A 15,329-nucleotide genomic window follows, 5' to 3' on the forward strand; every position below is an offset into this window, starting at 1 on the left:
CTGTCTGTTTTACTGTCTGTGTCTGTCTGTCTCTCTCTCTGTCTGTCTGTCTCTCTGTTTGTCTTACTTTCGGTCTATCTGTCTCTCTGTCTGTCCATCTGTCTGTCTGTCTCCAGACTGTCCAGTTTGTTCAGGGAATCTTTGTGGAGAAGTACGACCCCACGATAGAGGATTCCTACAGGAAGGTAAGACAGCCTCCTCCCCGTCTGTCTGTCTATCTGTATGTCGGTGTGAGTGGTGTGAGACAGTTTGTAGTCACTAGTTCCCGGGACAGACTGAAGGCTAATGAGAGGGTGAAAAGGAGGATGAAGATGGACCAGAAGGAAGAGGAGGCCAAAGAAAATGAAGAAGAAAGAGAGGAAGGAAAAAGCATTTGAAAAATAAAAACAGCAGTAAATGTAGAAAAAGGAGGATATGGAAGCTCATTTCTGCCAAGAATGGAGAAAAAACATCAAAATGTTATGATTAAAATAAAAACTGTGCATGAAAACGAGGGGCAAATAAGTCAAAATTATTAAATAACCTCAAAAATCTGAGAAATAAGTAAATGTTCAGTTTAATGTTCCACCCAGCCTGTACCAGCTCATCACAACTTTTTTTTTAATGTGCACTTCACTTCCCTATTTTATAGCGAATTTGCTGAATAATGGTGGCTAACTCCGCCCGTCTAAAATGCACCACAGATGTAAATATAATCCACCCAATAATCTAAAATCTCTAAACTAATATGTAAATAAAACACAGCTGGATTATCAAACGTAAAGATGTGTGCTGAGTGCACCTGACGGGCCATGAGGAACAGGAAAACATAAAAAAATACATGAAATGTGCATATGACCTTGTTTCCACACGGCTACGTTTTATGTGCTTTTATATTGAAACTCGTGAAATACATTTTTTAGTTTTATATGTTTGTGATGTGACAGCAGCAGGTTTGTGATGAGTTCAGGTCTGAATGCAACTGAAGAACTATTGAAGTCATAGGCCAGCCGGCCGCTGGAGAACACACGTTACTTTTACGTTTTTTTTTTAGATGAATTTCTCTCCAAATTATAAATTGTTGCATGATGGTACGGACTAGAGGCTTTACTGCGTAGCGGTAGCATGATCAGCCCAAAGTCCCAAAGTCCCCCCCAAAGGGACTTACCATCTCCAACAGAAAACCCTGTTCACCAACTGCTCCAAACAGCTCTATTGTAGTCCAGCCTTTACTTCAGAGACCAACGTGGTCACTTTGTAACACTGCGTTATAATGCTCCTGACTGGCTAGCTGCTAGCATGGTACACCCTCATACTCTGCTCCTGACTGGCTAGTAGTCCTTACCTAGGTACTGTCAGGGTACACCCTCATACTCTGCTCCTGACTGGCTAGTAGTCCTTACCTAGGTACTGTCAGGGCACGCCCTCATACTCTGCTTCTGACTGGCTAGTAGTCCTTACCTAGGTACTGTGGCACGCCCTCATACTCTGCTTCTGACTGGCTAGTAGTCCTTACCTAGGTACTGTCAGGGCACGCCCTCATACTCTGCTTCTGACTGGCTAGTAGTCCTTACCTAGGTACTGTCAGGGCACGCCCTCATACTCTGCTTCTGACTGGCTAGTAGTCCTTACCGAGGTACTGTCAGGGCACGCCCTCATACTCTGCTTCTGACTGGCTAGTAGTCCTTACCTAGGTACTGTCAGGGCACGCCCTCATACTCTGCTGCTGACTGGCTAGTGGTCCTTACCTAGGTACTGTCAGGGCACGCCCCTCATACTCTGCTTCTGACTGGCTAGTAGTCCTTACCTAGGTACTGTCAGGGCACGCCCTCATACTCTGCTCCTGACTGGCTAGTAGTCCTTACCTAGGTACTGTCAGGGCACGCCCTCATACTCTGCTCCTGACTGGCTAGTAGTCCTTACCTAGGTACTGTCAGGGCACGCCCTCATACTCTGCTCCTGACTGGCTAGTAGTCCTTACCTAGGTACTGTTAGGGCACGCCCTCATACTCTGCTCCTGACTGGCTAGTAGTCCTTACCTAGGTACTGTCAGGGCACGCCCTCATACTCTGCTCCTGACTGGCTAGTAGTCCTTACCTAGGTACTGTCAGGGCACGCCCTCATACTCTGCTCCTGACTGGCTAGTAGTCCTTACCTAGGTACTGTCAGGGCACGCCCTCATACTCTGCTTCTGACTGGCTAGTAGTCCTTACCGAGGTACTGTCAGGGCACGCCCTCATACTCTGCTCCTGACTGGCTAGTAGTCCTTACCTAGGTACTGTCAGGGCACGCCCTCATACTCTGCTCCTGACTGGCTAGTAGTCCTTACCTAGGTACTGTCAGGGCACGCCCTCATACTCTGCTTCTGACTGGCTAGTAGTCCTTACCTAGGTACTGTCAGGGCACGCCCTCATACTCTGCTCCTGACTGGCTAGTAGTCCTTACCTAGGTACTGTCAGGGCACGCCCTCATACTCTGCTCCTGACTGGCTAGTAGTCCTTACCTAGGTACTGTCAGGGCACGCCCTCATACTCTGCTTCTGACTGGCTAGTAGTCCTTACCTAGGTACTGTCAGGGCACGCCCTCATACTCTGCTCCTGACTGGCTAGTAGTCCTTACCTAGGTACTGTCAGGGCACGCCCTCATACTCTGCTCCTGACTGGCTAGTAGTCCTAGGTACTGTCAGGTACTCTGCTTCTGACTGGCTAGCAGTCCTTACCCTCACACGCCCTCATACTCTGCTCCTGACTGGCTAGTAGTCCTTACCTAGGTACTGTTAGGGCACGCCCTCATACTCTGCTCCTGACTGGCTAGTAGTCCTTACCTAGGTACTGTCAGGGCACGATCTCATACTCTGCTTCTGACTGGCTAGTAGTCCTTACCTAGCTACTGAGCATGTGCGACTCCCAACAAAGATGGAACAGAAGTGTGATGTCTCACTCTGTAGCTAAAACAGAGAGCTCAACACACAGGGTGAAAAGAGAAGCTGCAGCAATGTGCAGTACAACAACAATATGGTGTTTTCTGAAAATTAAACCATGTAAACCTATTCTGGTACAACCTCTAAATACAATTATGAACCTGAAAATGAGCAGAATATGAGCACTTTAACCACCCTAAGCAGAAAAAAACTGTAAAAAAAAAAAACAATCTGCAAATTTCATATAGGATCTGATCATCAGATATGGGACAGCTCCTTTAGCAACAACTTTAGCATCTCTGTGAGGCTGTGTTTGAGCTAAATGCTAACATGCCGATGTTTAACAGGTGTAGCCAAAATATCCCGCATACGGGCGCTGCCATCTTGTAATTTTGGGAGCCAGAGTATGCGCAGTATTGATCGGGCGGTGGAGCCGCGGTATCCAAGTCCCGCCCATACACCCGTCCGACCAATCGCGAGTCAATCACAGCTGTCAATCATGGCTTTTCTCCCCGGTTCTTATAGCATCAAAAAACCAAACGTTTCAGAAAAATAAACACTTGAACAGACATCAGCGTGATCAGAACGACCTAAAATGACAGAAACCATCTTTGGGAGAAATTTATTTTATGTATACTTTGATTTTTTGGGGGGGGTTTGGCCCATATCCCATCTGCTAACATGGAGGGGTTAGACATTTGAGGGGAAGTCTTAGAGTCTCCTATATAGACTAATACAGGACCTATAGGCTACTACAAGACCTATAGGCTAATACAAGACCTGTAGGCTAATACAGGACCTATAGGCTACTACAAGACCTATAGGCTAATACAAGACCTGTAGACTAATACAAGACCTGTAGACTAATACAAGACCTATAGGCTAATACAAGACCTGTAGGCTAATACAAGACCTGTAGACTAATACAAGACCTGTAGGCTAATACAGGACCTATAGACTAATACAAGACCTATAGGCTAATACAAGACCTGTAGACTAATACAAGACCTATAGGCTACTACAAGACCTGTAGACTAATACAAGACCTATAGGCTACTACAAGACCTGTAGGCTAATACAAGACCTATAGGCTACTACAAGACCTATAGGCTACTACAAGACCTATAGACTAATCGAAGACCTATAGACTAATACAAGACCTGTAGACTAATACAAGACCTGTAGGCTAATACAGGACCTATAGACTAATACAAGACCTGTAGACTAATACAAGACCTGTAGACTAATACAAGACCTATAGGCTACTACAAGACCTATAGGCTACTACAAGACCTATAGACTAATACAAGACCTGTAGACTAATACAAGACCTATAGGCTACTACAAGACCTATAGGCTACTACAAGACCTGTAGACTAATACAAGACCTATAGGCTACTACAAGACCTATAGACTAATACAAGACCTGTAGACTAATACAAGACCTATAGGCTAATACAAGACCTATAGGCTACTACAAGACCTGTAGACTAATACAAGACCTATAGACTAATACAAGACCTATAGGCTACTACAAGACCTATAGACTAATACAAGACCTGTAGACTAATACAAGACCTATAGGCTACTACAAGACCTATAGGCTAATACAAGACCTATAGACTAATACAAGACCTGTAGACTAATACAGGTTGGACATTTGAGGGGAAGTCTTCAGCTCTCCAGTGACATTTATTGTGACATTTTGGCAAATAGTTTGTTTGTAAAGTTTTTAGTTATGCATTGAGGACCCTGTCTCTCTCTCTCTGTGTGTCTCACTCCAGCAAGTCGAGGTTGATGGACAGCAGTGTATGTTGGAGATCCTGGACACAGCAGGAACAGTAAGATCTGTCTGTCTGTCTGTCTGTCTGTCTATTAACAAACTGGCAAAGTTTGTGACTTTCTGTCGGTCTCCCTGACCACTCTTCTATCTCCCTGACCACCTGTCTGTCTCCCTGACCACCCGTCTGTCTCCCTGACCACCCGTCTGTCTCTCTGACCACCTGTCTGTCTCCATGACCACCTGTCTGTCTTCCTGACCACTTCTATCTCCCTGACCTCCTGTCTGTCTCCCTGACCACTTTTCTATCTCCCTGACCACCTGTCTGTCTCCCTGACCACCCGTCTGTTTCCCTGACCACTCTTCTATCTCCCTGACCACCCGTCTGTCTCCCTGACCACCCGTCTCCCTGACCACTCTTCTATCTCCCTGACCACCTCTCTGTCTCCCTGACCACCCGTCTGTCTCCCTGACCACTCTTCTGTCTCCCTGACCACCCGTCTGTCTCCCTGACCACTCTTCTGTCTCCCTGACCACTCTTCTGTCTCCCTGACCACCCTTCCATCTCCCTGATCACCTGTCTGTCTTCCTGACCACCTGTCTGTCTCCCTGAGCACTCTTCTATCTCCCTGACCACTCTTCTATCTCCCTGACCACTCTTCTATCTCCCTGACCACCTGTCTGTCTCCCTGACCACCCTTCTATCTCCCTGACCACCTGTCTGTCTCCCTGACCACCTGTCTGTCTCCCTGACCACTCTTCTATCTCCCTGACCACCTGTCTTTCTCCCTGACCACCTGTCTCCCTGACCACTCTTCTATCTCCCTGACCACTCTTCTATCTCCCTGACCACTCTTCTATCTCCCTGACCACCTGTCTTTCTCCCTGACCACCTGTCTTCCTGACCACTCTTCTATCTCCCTGACCATTCTTCTATCTCCCTGACCACCTGTCTTTCTCCCTGACCACCTGTCTTCCTGACCATTCTTCTATCTCCCTGACCATTCTTCTATCTCCCTGACCACCTGTCTTTCTCCCTGACCACCTGTCTCCCTGACTATTCTTCTATCTCCCTGACCACTCTTCTATCTCCCTGACCACCTGTCTTTCTCCCTGACCACCTGTCTGTCTTCCTGACCACTCTTCTATCTCCCTGACCACCTGTTTTTCTCCCTGACCACCTGTCTCCCTGACTATTCTTCTATCTCCCTGACCACTCTGCTATCTCCCTGACCACCTGTCTTTCTCCCTGACCACCTGTCTGTCTTCCTGACCACTCTTCTATCTCCCTGACCACCTGTCTTTCTCCCTGACCACCTGTCTTTCTCCCTGACCACCTGTCTTCCTGACCATTCTTCTATCTCCCTGACCACTCTTCTATCTCCCTGACCACCTGTCTTTCTCCCTGACCACCTGTCTGTCTCCCTGACCACTCTTCTATCTCCCTGACCACCGGTCTTTTTCCCTGACCACCTGTCTTCCTGACCACTCTTCTATCTCCCTGACCACTCTTCTATCTCCCTGACCACCTGTCTTTCTTCCTGACCACCTGTCTTCCTGACCATTCTTCTATCTCCCTGACCACTCTTCTATCTCCCTTACCACCTGTCTTTCTTCCTGACCACCTGTCTTCCTGACCATTCTTCTATCTCCCTGACCACCTGTCTTTCTCCATGACCACCTGTCTCCCTGACTATTCTTCTATCTCCCTGACCACTCTTCTATCTCCCTGACCACCTGTCTTTCTCCCTGACCACCTGTCTGTCTTCCTGACCACTCTTCTATCTCCCTGACCACCTGTCTTTTTCCCTGACCACCTGTCTTCCTGACCATTCTTCTATCTCCCTGACCACTCTTCTATCTCCCTGACCACCTGTCTTTCTTCCTGACCACCTGTCTTCCTGACCATTCTTCTATCTCCCTGACCACTCTTCTATCTCCCTGACCACCTGTCTTTCTTCCTGACCACCTGTCTTCCTGACCATTCTTCTATCTCCCTGACCACCTGTCTTTCTCCATGACCACCTGTCTCCCTGACTATTCTTCTATCTCCCTGACCACTCTTCTATCTCCCTGACCACCTGTCTTTCTCCCTGACCACCTGTCTGTCTTCCTGACCACCCTTCTATCTCCCTGACCACCTGTCTGTCTCCCTGACCACCCTTCTATCTCCCTGACCACCTGTCTGTCTCCCTGACCACCCTTCTATCTCACTGACCTGTCTGTCTGTGTGTCTGTCTGCAGGAGCAGTTCACGGCGATGCGAGATCTGTACATGAAGAACGGTCAGGGCTTCGCTCTGGTTTACTCCATCACGGCTCAGTCGACTTTCAACGACCTGCAGGACCTCCGAGAGCAGATCCTGAGAGTGAAGGACACCGAGGACGTACGACACACACACACACACACACACACACACACACACACACACACACACACACACACACACACACACACACACACACATTATAAACATATCCTCATTATAAGCATATCCTCACATTTGGATATGGAATGTTTGGCCCTTCTGCTTGACTTAAATAATTAATGGATTACGTGTTGTTGATCAATTGTCTTTTAATCATCTATTTGATTGGTTGACTAGCACTAGAGTTGAACTAATTATCGGGGCGGAAATAAAGCTCTCCCAACCTTTCAACCACTTTGAAGTAATTGGGCTGAAAATGGTTCCTTGGTTCAGAGAGTTTGATAAGATGTACATGGTAACATCTGCTGGTCAACCCTTGGTACTGCATTTCTCTGTGAAACCTTATAATGGAGCACTGAATCAAAATGCAGGTAAAGCCACTGGTCTTATCCCTGAAAGTGACTTTTAAAACAGAGTACACGGCTCTGCTTTTGAATATTATGGAACCATATTCAGTGTTTCCTTTAGGATTTTTTTTTCCCCCCATGAAACTGAACGGACACTTCACTGCAACACAAACTAATATATTTATTCACTTCTATTCACACACACAATGAGGCATATTTTCAGTTGTGATTGAACTGTATTTTTTGAGTTACTATATAGGCCAACTTTGATCTTGACGTATAGGCTAAGCATTCTGCAGCAAATAACAATAAACCCACTATTAATTACATTATCTTAATGCAGTGTCACTACTTCAGCATGTAAATAATGCACCTCAAATACAAACGTGAGCAATCGCTCACGTCTGTTGTAAGCGTAGGGTTCGGTGGAAAAAAATTCTAAAGTTCAGAAGAACCCGAACCCCTTAAAAAAGCACCAATATTTGGCCGAATCCAAACCTGAATCATGGATTCATTGCATCCCTGGTCAATACTCTGTTAACATTGTTAAGCTTATTGAATTCTCAACATGTCGAAAATGCAAACTTAATTAATTGTGTTGTTAATGTGAATATGAATGTGAATACTGGGCGTGGCCTTGCAGGTTCCCATGATCCTGGTTGGAAATAAGTGCGACCTGGAGGTGGAGCGTGTGGTGGCCAAAGAGTCGGGCATCGGGCTCGCCCGCCAGTGGAACTCCTGCGCCTTCCTGGAGACCTCGGCCAAGAGCAAGATCAACGTCAACGAGGTGACCACACACACACAAACACTTTGTTTACATATACGTTAGAGGTAGGGGTGGGGGAAAAAATCGATACAGCATAGTATCGCGATATTTTTCGTGGCAATACTGTATCGATACACAGACGCCAGGTATCGATCTTTTATGATACATGTGTTGGTCAGTTTGTCTGCTTCACAATCCCATTTTGCACCAATAAAACTGAAGTGAGATGAACAAACAGAGAAATTTATCTTTTTAGATACAACAGATGTTGACAAAATTGTCCTTTCGGGACATCATTTGAAATTGGGAAAAATCTGAAGTTGGAAAAAAGGTGATACATTGCAATATATCGCAGAATATTGCAATATCTTTAAAATCGCAATAATATCGTATCGGGATGATATCGTATCGTGAGGCCTCTGGTATATTCCCACCCCTAGTTAGATGTCTCCACAGGCAATTCACAGGTTACGAATAACCCGGTACCCGAGTTGTGCCAGGTCCGAATCAGTTTTGTCTTGGGTCTGTGTGTTAATGTGTCCTATACATTTGAGAAATAAGAACTAGAACTAGAACTAATCTGTCTGAAAAGTGTCCTGAGATAACGTCTGGTATGATTTGCACTATAAATAAAATTGAATTGAGTACCCGATTGAATCCGAGCGGACTCTTTATTAGTTCAAGCAAAGGCTTGTTAATTGGTGAAGCATTACGCTGATGACAGTGTTCCTTTTCTATCGGGCTAACCCCATTTAGGATCGTCTCTAATGCCGTGCTTCTAACTTTTACCTTGAGCTCAAGCAGTCTTTGCTTGTTAGCCATTTGACAATTGGTTGTTGCAACCAAATAGTCAATACTTAATGGTTCACAGTACAAAAACCATTGTTTTTTTTTTTCTTTTAATTTTATATATTTATGCACAAAATATTGATATTGATTGAGATAAAGAGAAGTAGGCCAGTAATGTTAATGGTGCTCTGTTCTGGTCTCCATTGAAAGTCATTAGAATGGAAATAATGTGACACACTGACACATCTCCATTATATCATCTGGGGTAAAACTCTTCATTGTAGTAACATTGTGTGTGTGTGTGTGTGTGTGTGTGTGTGTGTGTGTGTGTGTGTGTGTGTGTGTGTGTGTGTGTGTGTGTGTGTGTGTGTGTAGATCTTCTATGACCTTGTGCGTCAGATTAACAGGAAGAGTCCAGTTCAAGGGAAAGCTCGCAAAAAGTCAAACTGTCAACTGCTCTAATAAACGGTAACTCCTAAAATATACACACACACACACACACACACACACACACACAGAACACACTATTGTACGAACTTTTAATTGTTCTTCTCTCTCTCCAGTTTTCTGCATACCTGACCGACAACCAACCAACCAACCAACCAACCAATCACAGGACATCTTCCAGCTGGCCACGCCCCTTTAACACACCCACGTCATCATCAACATCAGTCACCTCTGTTCCCGTGACGACCACATCTCCCATCCCCTCACCACATAGTCCAACAGAAACTGTTGCCTTGGAAACATTAAAACTAAACATCAAAAGACTGCAGCGGCTATGATGATGATGATGACGACGATGAAGATTTTGATTCTGCTGTTGCAGAAATGGGGGCTGTCCAAACAACTGCCCAAGTTTCAACTACAGTTCCCATCATGCTCTCTGCTATGGGCCATTTTGCGCTGGGGAGTGGCCATTTGCTTTTACTTTTAAATGTTTCTTTCCTTTCTTCTTTTTTTCCAGCAGTCCCGAGCCATTCACACGCAGTTTGACCTCTTCACTGTCAGCTCTGTGTGTGTGACTCTGGTTGAACCTGTGGATCCATACAGTGGTTATTATTACAGTGGTTATTATTATGATTCTGTGTGAAACGATATAAAAGTCATTTAATGTTTTTGTTTTGGATTTTTGGGGGCGGGGGATTAGGGGGATGCAGCAGCTTATGCGATCAGCTCACCGCGCTCGTAGCTTTAAGCTAACGTAAGCTTAACTGACAGCTACGGGAGTGAATAGGCCCTTTTTTATAGCATGTCAGGGCAAACACAGGTGTAATTAATAGCATTAATTATGGCCCTGTTCCATTTAGATGGGCCAGGACCCTGGTATGAGCTAGCATGCACTGGAATGGCTGTGAGACACTAAATATGGAATGGAATCGTAATTAATTTGATCAATTGTATCTGTGTCTACCCATGTCAAAAATGCTAACTATCCGAATTTTCTATTTGTTGAGTGACAGCTTTATTGGCGTATCTTTAAAGAAGTTTATGTAGACAAAGCTTACGCAGCTTTGGGCTACCCTGTTAGCCTAGCAGCTAGTAAAAATGCATTAAAAATATTGTTTGTGGGGTGTTAGCATTATTAATACATTCCCAAACACATTGATGGTAGCTGTTAGCCATGGTCCTCCTACTCCCAGTAGCAAATGAAATGCATTAGCATTGTTGGGAGAAAATGCTAACTATGCTAACACACTGTCGAGTATTAGCTTTGTTGGCATTTTCTTGAAGAAATGAATGTGAACTTATAGCTTAAGGTAACCTCGTTAGCCTAGCAGCTAGTAAACATTGTGGGCAACAACTGTGTGTGTGGTGTTAGCATTATTAAGATATCCCTAAAGAAACTGATGGTAGCTTGGCTATATTCACACAGAAACAAATAGGGGGAAGGATGATTGCTGTGAGTTAGCTTGAGCTAGCTTGTCAGTTAGGAAAAGGTAAAACTGCTAAACAGTATTAAGTTTGAAAACATCAGCAATGAAACTTGGGCGCTTTAGCAAATATCAAGCAGAGCTAACAATGTTAGCTTGTTAACCCTGTTAGCCTAGCAGCTAGTAAACATTCATTAGAAATATTGTTTGTGGGGTGTTAGCATTATTAATACATTCCCAAACAAATTGATGGTAGCTGTTAGCCATGATCTTTCTATGGTAGCTTATAGCTTCTATACCATAGCTGCTATGGTGACAATGCCACAATGTCAAAGGAACGATAGTAGCTGCGTGCTAACTCTTTAGCGTAGCAGCGCGGTGAGCTGACTCTAGATCTGCTGCTCAGGGCGGACATGTTGCCTTTAGACAGCAGACTCACACTGGTCCAGTACCTTCTATGTATGTGTGTGTGTGTGTGTGTGTGTGTGTTTGTGAGTGTGTGTTTTCGTGTGTTTATGAGTGTATGTGAGCAATGAACCACAAACGTTTCTGTGATTACCTTTTTGGCCCGGGGGGTGGGGAGGATTGAGTTATATTTACTGAGCAGAGCAACCAGCAGGTGTTGTTGCTGTATTATTAACCACATTATTACCTGACTATTAATGTTATTAACACATCTGAGAGGGGAAGCACTTAATTATGTGTCGAAAGTCCTTTAACTGACGGGAATATACTAAACTATCCAGCTGTAGAGGACCAAAAAAAATAAGTCAGATCTGGTCCTTCTTATCTTTGTATTCTCAGATCATCCGGTGTAATATTTCATGCTAACACTTTAGCGTACTCTCGGTGGAATGGTAGTAGCTCAAAGCTAACATGCTAAGGTGCTAGCGTGGAGTGCCGCTGACACCTGGGTAGTTTTCAATATTCTCATCGGTTAAAGAAGAAAGTGTGACTAAAATCTCAGTGTTTCTTTGTAACGGTAGCACGGCTGAGGTTGAGACCGACCAGAGGAGGTCGGGCTTAAAGCTGAAGCCCCGCCCCTTGTGCATTTGGGGGGCGTGGCCTGTGAAGCGGCAGCCACAAAAAAAAAGTCCTTTAAATATCTGTCTTTGTTTGAAATGTGAGAGTGGTCATCTTTCAGATACAGTGTGTTGGACCAGAGACCTCTGTGAGTACTGCTGTGCACAGCGATGTACTGTCAGGAGTACTGCGGTAACTGTACTGCTGTCAGTATTCTGGTTCTCCTGCAGTACGTTCAGTCATGTAGCATGTTGATGTTTCTGTCAGTACTCAGTCTGACCTCCAGGAGGTGCTGCCACAGTTTGCATGCCGAGCAGAGGCTTCAAGACGAAAGGTCTGTTTGCAGCCTTGGGGTGGGGGGGGCATTCCTGTCAGCTCCAGCGTTGAGATGCTGGATCCGTACCGGGAACACAATTTGTTCTACTCGTGTCGCGTGTACGTGGATGGTTGAGATTAGGCAATGACCTAACCTTGAGTGGTTAGGGTTAGGGTGGTTTCACGTTGCCAGCTCTATCTCCACAAGTGATAATTTATAATTTGCACCCTGCAAAAGAAGACGCCATCTACAATATCAAATGAAGTTAACTGTTCACACAATCCAGTAACGTGAGCTATTTAAATGAGCTGATACATGGTTAAACCTCATTGGCTCTTACCAGTGTATCGCCGTGTGAACTTCGTCCACAGCAATCCCCAAAATGGTCCCAAAACGTCCCAGTTAGAGAGGAAATGCAACATATTCTTTGTAAATCTTTACAATAATTTCCAGAAAGAACCGAGCAGGCCTGCCTTGTTGCACCATTCAAATTTGCTCCAAAACTTGACATTTTTCGACGTTTGATGTTGTTTCCCGAAGTGAACAGAGTTTAAGAATGGCAACACACAGAGAGGGGAAGGAGCCTGACATCCTGAACGGATCAGGTTCCCGGTACGGATCGGGTACTGACCGGGTGATCCTAACGCAATATAAATTAAACTTGCTAACACGCTAGCATGCTAACAAATAGGAAAGCCAGTGTTCCCAATAAAAAGCTCCCAATAAAAGCTCCCGGGGACACCCTTTGGCCACACAGTTGAAGTCCCAGTCCCAGTGTTCTTGTGATGAGACCGTTTTGCTCAACGGCTCGTGGCAGCCCCTGGATATCCGACACGTGCTCAGCCAATCAAATCAACACGTAGCTGCCGCGGCTGCAAGCAGACCTTTCTGGCTTCCACAGTGACAAAAGGCTGTGGTGGCATTTGTCATTTCATGCGACTTCTGGGGCTGCAATGGCTAACAGCTCGGGACAAACTCGTGTAGTGATCGTGTGCTTTTGTCATGGATGTTTAGATGGCAGATCCCAAGGCCTCCGTGTGCTTCAAAAAGAAGTGGGTTGTACGATGTGATCCAGCTGTGTAAAGCTGGATTGTCTTTTTTTTTTTTTTTTTTTTTTTAAGTCAAAAAATGGTCAGAAAATGCCAAGGAAAGGTTTTAGATGCCGTCAAGACATTCCGAGAAGCACTTAGTTTGAAGCATACAGAAGCCTTAATGTCCATGATCACTGGAGGCATATTTTTCATTTCATTTATAGAGCTAGGCTAGCAGTTTCCCTCTGCTTCCAGTCTTTGTGCTAAGCTAGGCTAAGTGCACACTGGACCTATCTCTGAGATGAAGAGGTTTGTGACCTTCTCTTCTGAGTTTCTGTAAAAGGCTGAAGTATAGAATAGAAGTCGCGCTGAAATGACGAGAGCAACCGCAGCCCAATGCGAACTGAAATGATTCATTCAAAAAGAAATTATTTTACATTACTGAAATAAATCTGCTTTGTTTTCCTCTGTATGGCATGATGACCAGTGAAATGTAAAAGAAACCAGTTCAGCCAGCGCGAGTATCAGGTTCAATTCCCATTTCCACGCTGCCGAATCGTCACGTTTCGGCCATCGCCGGAGTCTAAAACTGGTATGAAAGATTGGTCTGAACTGGTTTCTTCCAGAACAGAAACCCACCGCAGCAGCGGGAGGGAGGGGAGGGAAGGGAGGGGAGGAGGGGGGAAGGGGGGGGGGTGAAGCCAAATGTAAAGTAAAAACTAAAAAGCCTTAAATGAATAAAAGTGGTGCAATTTTGTAACAGCAAACTGCAACGTGGAGTCATTCTGGATGGATGGATGGATGGATAGATAGATGGATAGCAGACAGACAAGACGGATATATTATTTTTATTTATTTCAATTTTGAGACTAAGAGTATTTAGATTTTAAAGAGTCACTTTTTTGCTTGCTTATCAGAATCAGAATCAGTTTTATTGAGTGTATAAGTGTACTTACATACATAAGGAATTTGACTTCAGTAGGTGTTCACTCTCTATACGTTAAAAAAAAAAGACATGTAGTAGTAAACATTCAGTAGACTAATTAGTAATATAGATACATACTGTACAATAGAGACCGCAATATAAATATAGGCACATATCAACATAATATACAAAAATACAAATATACAAATAAGACGTAGTATCAAGACAAGTACACATGGAGTGGGATGTAGAGTGCAAAAAGTAATAGTACAAAGTAGTGTGCAATATGCAGGGTTCAAAATGAGCACCATCTACCAGCCTAATACTGATAAAATGGTGGCTGGTAGATTTGCTTTACCCACCAGCCATAACAACAATGTGACTATTGACTATTGAGTGGCGATTTGTGCAATAATCAATTGGTGCAATTTGATTATTTACTTGCTATTTGGCTGGTGCACGAAAAAGTTAATTTTGAACCCTGGCAATATGCATATTGGAATGATGAGTATGTAATGTGTAGAGAAGTGGGTGAGTGGCCAAAGTGATGATGACCCCCACTTATCCGCACTTGAGTAAAGTGATGGCAGTGGGAAAGAAGCTGTTCTTATGTCTGGTTGTTTTTGTGCGCAGGGATCTGTAGCGCCTGACTGTTATCTAAGTATCACAGTAAAGAAATTATTATTTATTCATCATTATTAATTATTCAGATTTGATAATGTGTGTGGAGTCAAATCGATGTATTGATATTAGGAACAGCATGACAAAAGAAAGAAGGAGGGAGAGCGAGAGGGGTCATGATTATTACATACAGAACGACAATGCAGCTGACGTCAGTTGTCAACGCGACCACGCAAGACGCTAAGCTGCCATGGCAACGGCGTCGGCGGCAGCTTGTTCCTGTAGTTAACTGAAGATGAGGAGCAGCTGGTTAGCACGCTGGCCAACCTAGTTAACTAGTTAAACGATATTAACCAGCTAGTTAACTAGGTCAAAGCCAGCGCAATAAAAAGGAGTGACTTCTTGCGGTGTTTTGTCGGCGGCGAGAGTGGCTATGAACGTCCGCTTCAAGGTAAGCAACAGGTTGTTAGCATTGTTAGCCAAACAAACGGATGCTAACGGACTTTTAGCTTCCTAGCTCGCTGACAGCAA

General features: G+C 44.6%; 2 protein-coding genes across 3 annotated transcripts in view; both read left to right on the top strand.

Moving 5' to 3' along the window:
* The window catches only part of LOC114549955 (ras-related protein Rap-1b), a 20,152-nt gene extending 10,026 nt beyond the window's left edge, over nucleotides 1-10,126 (top strand). For both annotated transcript variants that reach the window (XM_028570319.1, XM_028570320.1), the window contains exons 3-8: nucleotides 117-185; nucleotides 4,684-4,740; nucleotides 6,924-7,064; nucleotides 8,097-8,240; nucleotides 9,384-9,476; nucleotides 9,572-10,126. In XM_028570319.1, coding sequence (XP_028426120.1) covers nucleotides 117-185; nucleotides 4,684-4,740; nucleotides 6,924-7,064; nucleotides 8,097-8,240; nucleotides 9,384-9,470 — 498 coding nt within the window. In that variant the 3' untranslated portion in view covers nucleotides 9,471-9,476; nucleotides 9,572-10,126. The remainder of the gene's footprint in view (nucleotides 1-116; nucleotides 186-4,683; nucleotides 4,741-6,923; nucleotides 7,065-8,096; nucleotides 8,241-9,383; nucleotides 9,477-9,571) is intronic.
* Nucleotides 10,127-15,054: 4,928 nt separating this feature from the next.
* mdm1 (Mdm1 nuclear protein) overlaps nucleotides 15,055-15,329 on the top strand; it is a 32,494-nt gene continuing 32,219 nt past the window's right edge. The window contains 1 exon segment of the mRNA XM_028571164.1: nucleotides 15,055-15,249. Within this exon segment, the coding sequence (XP_028426965.1) occupies nucleotides 15,232-15,249 (18 nt within the window). The 5' untranslated portion in view covers nucleotides 15,055-15,231.

The sequence above is a fragment of the Perca flavescens genome, chromosome 23 (assembly GCF_004354835.1).
Source record: "Perca flavescens isolate YP-PL-M2 chromosome 23, PFLA_1.0, whole genome shotgun sequence".
NCBI classification, from domain to species: Eukaryota; Metazoa; Chordata; class Actinopteri; order Perciformes; family Percidae; genus Perca; species Perca flavescens.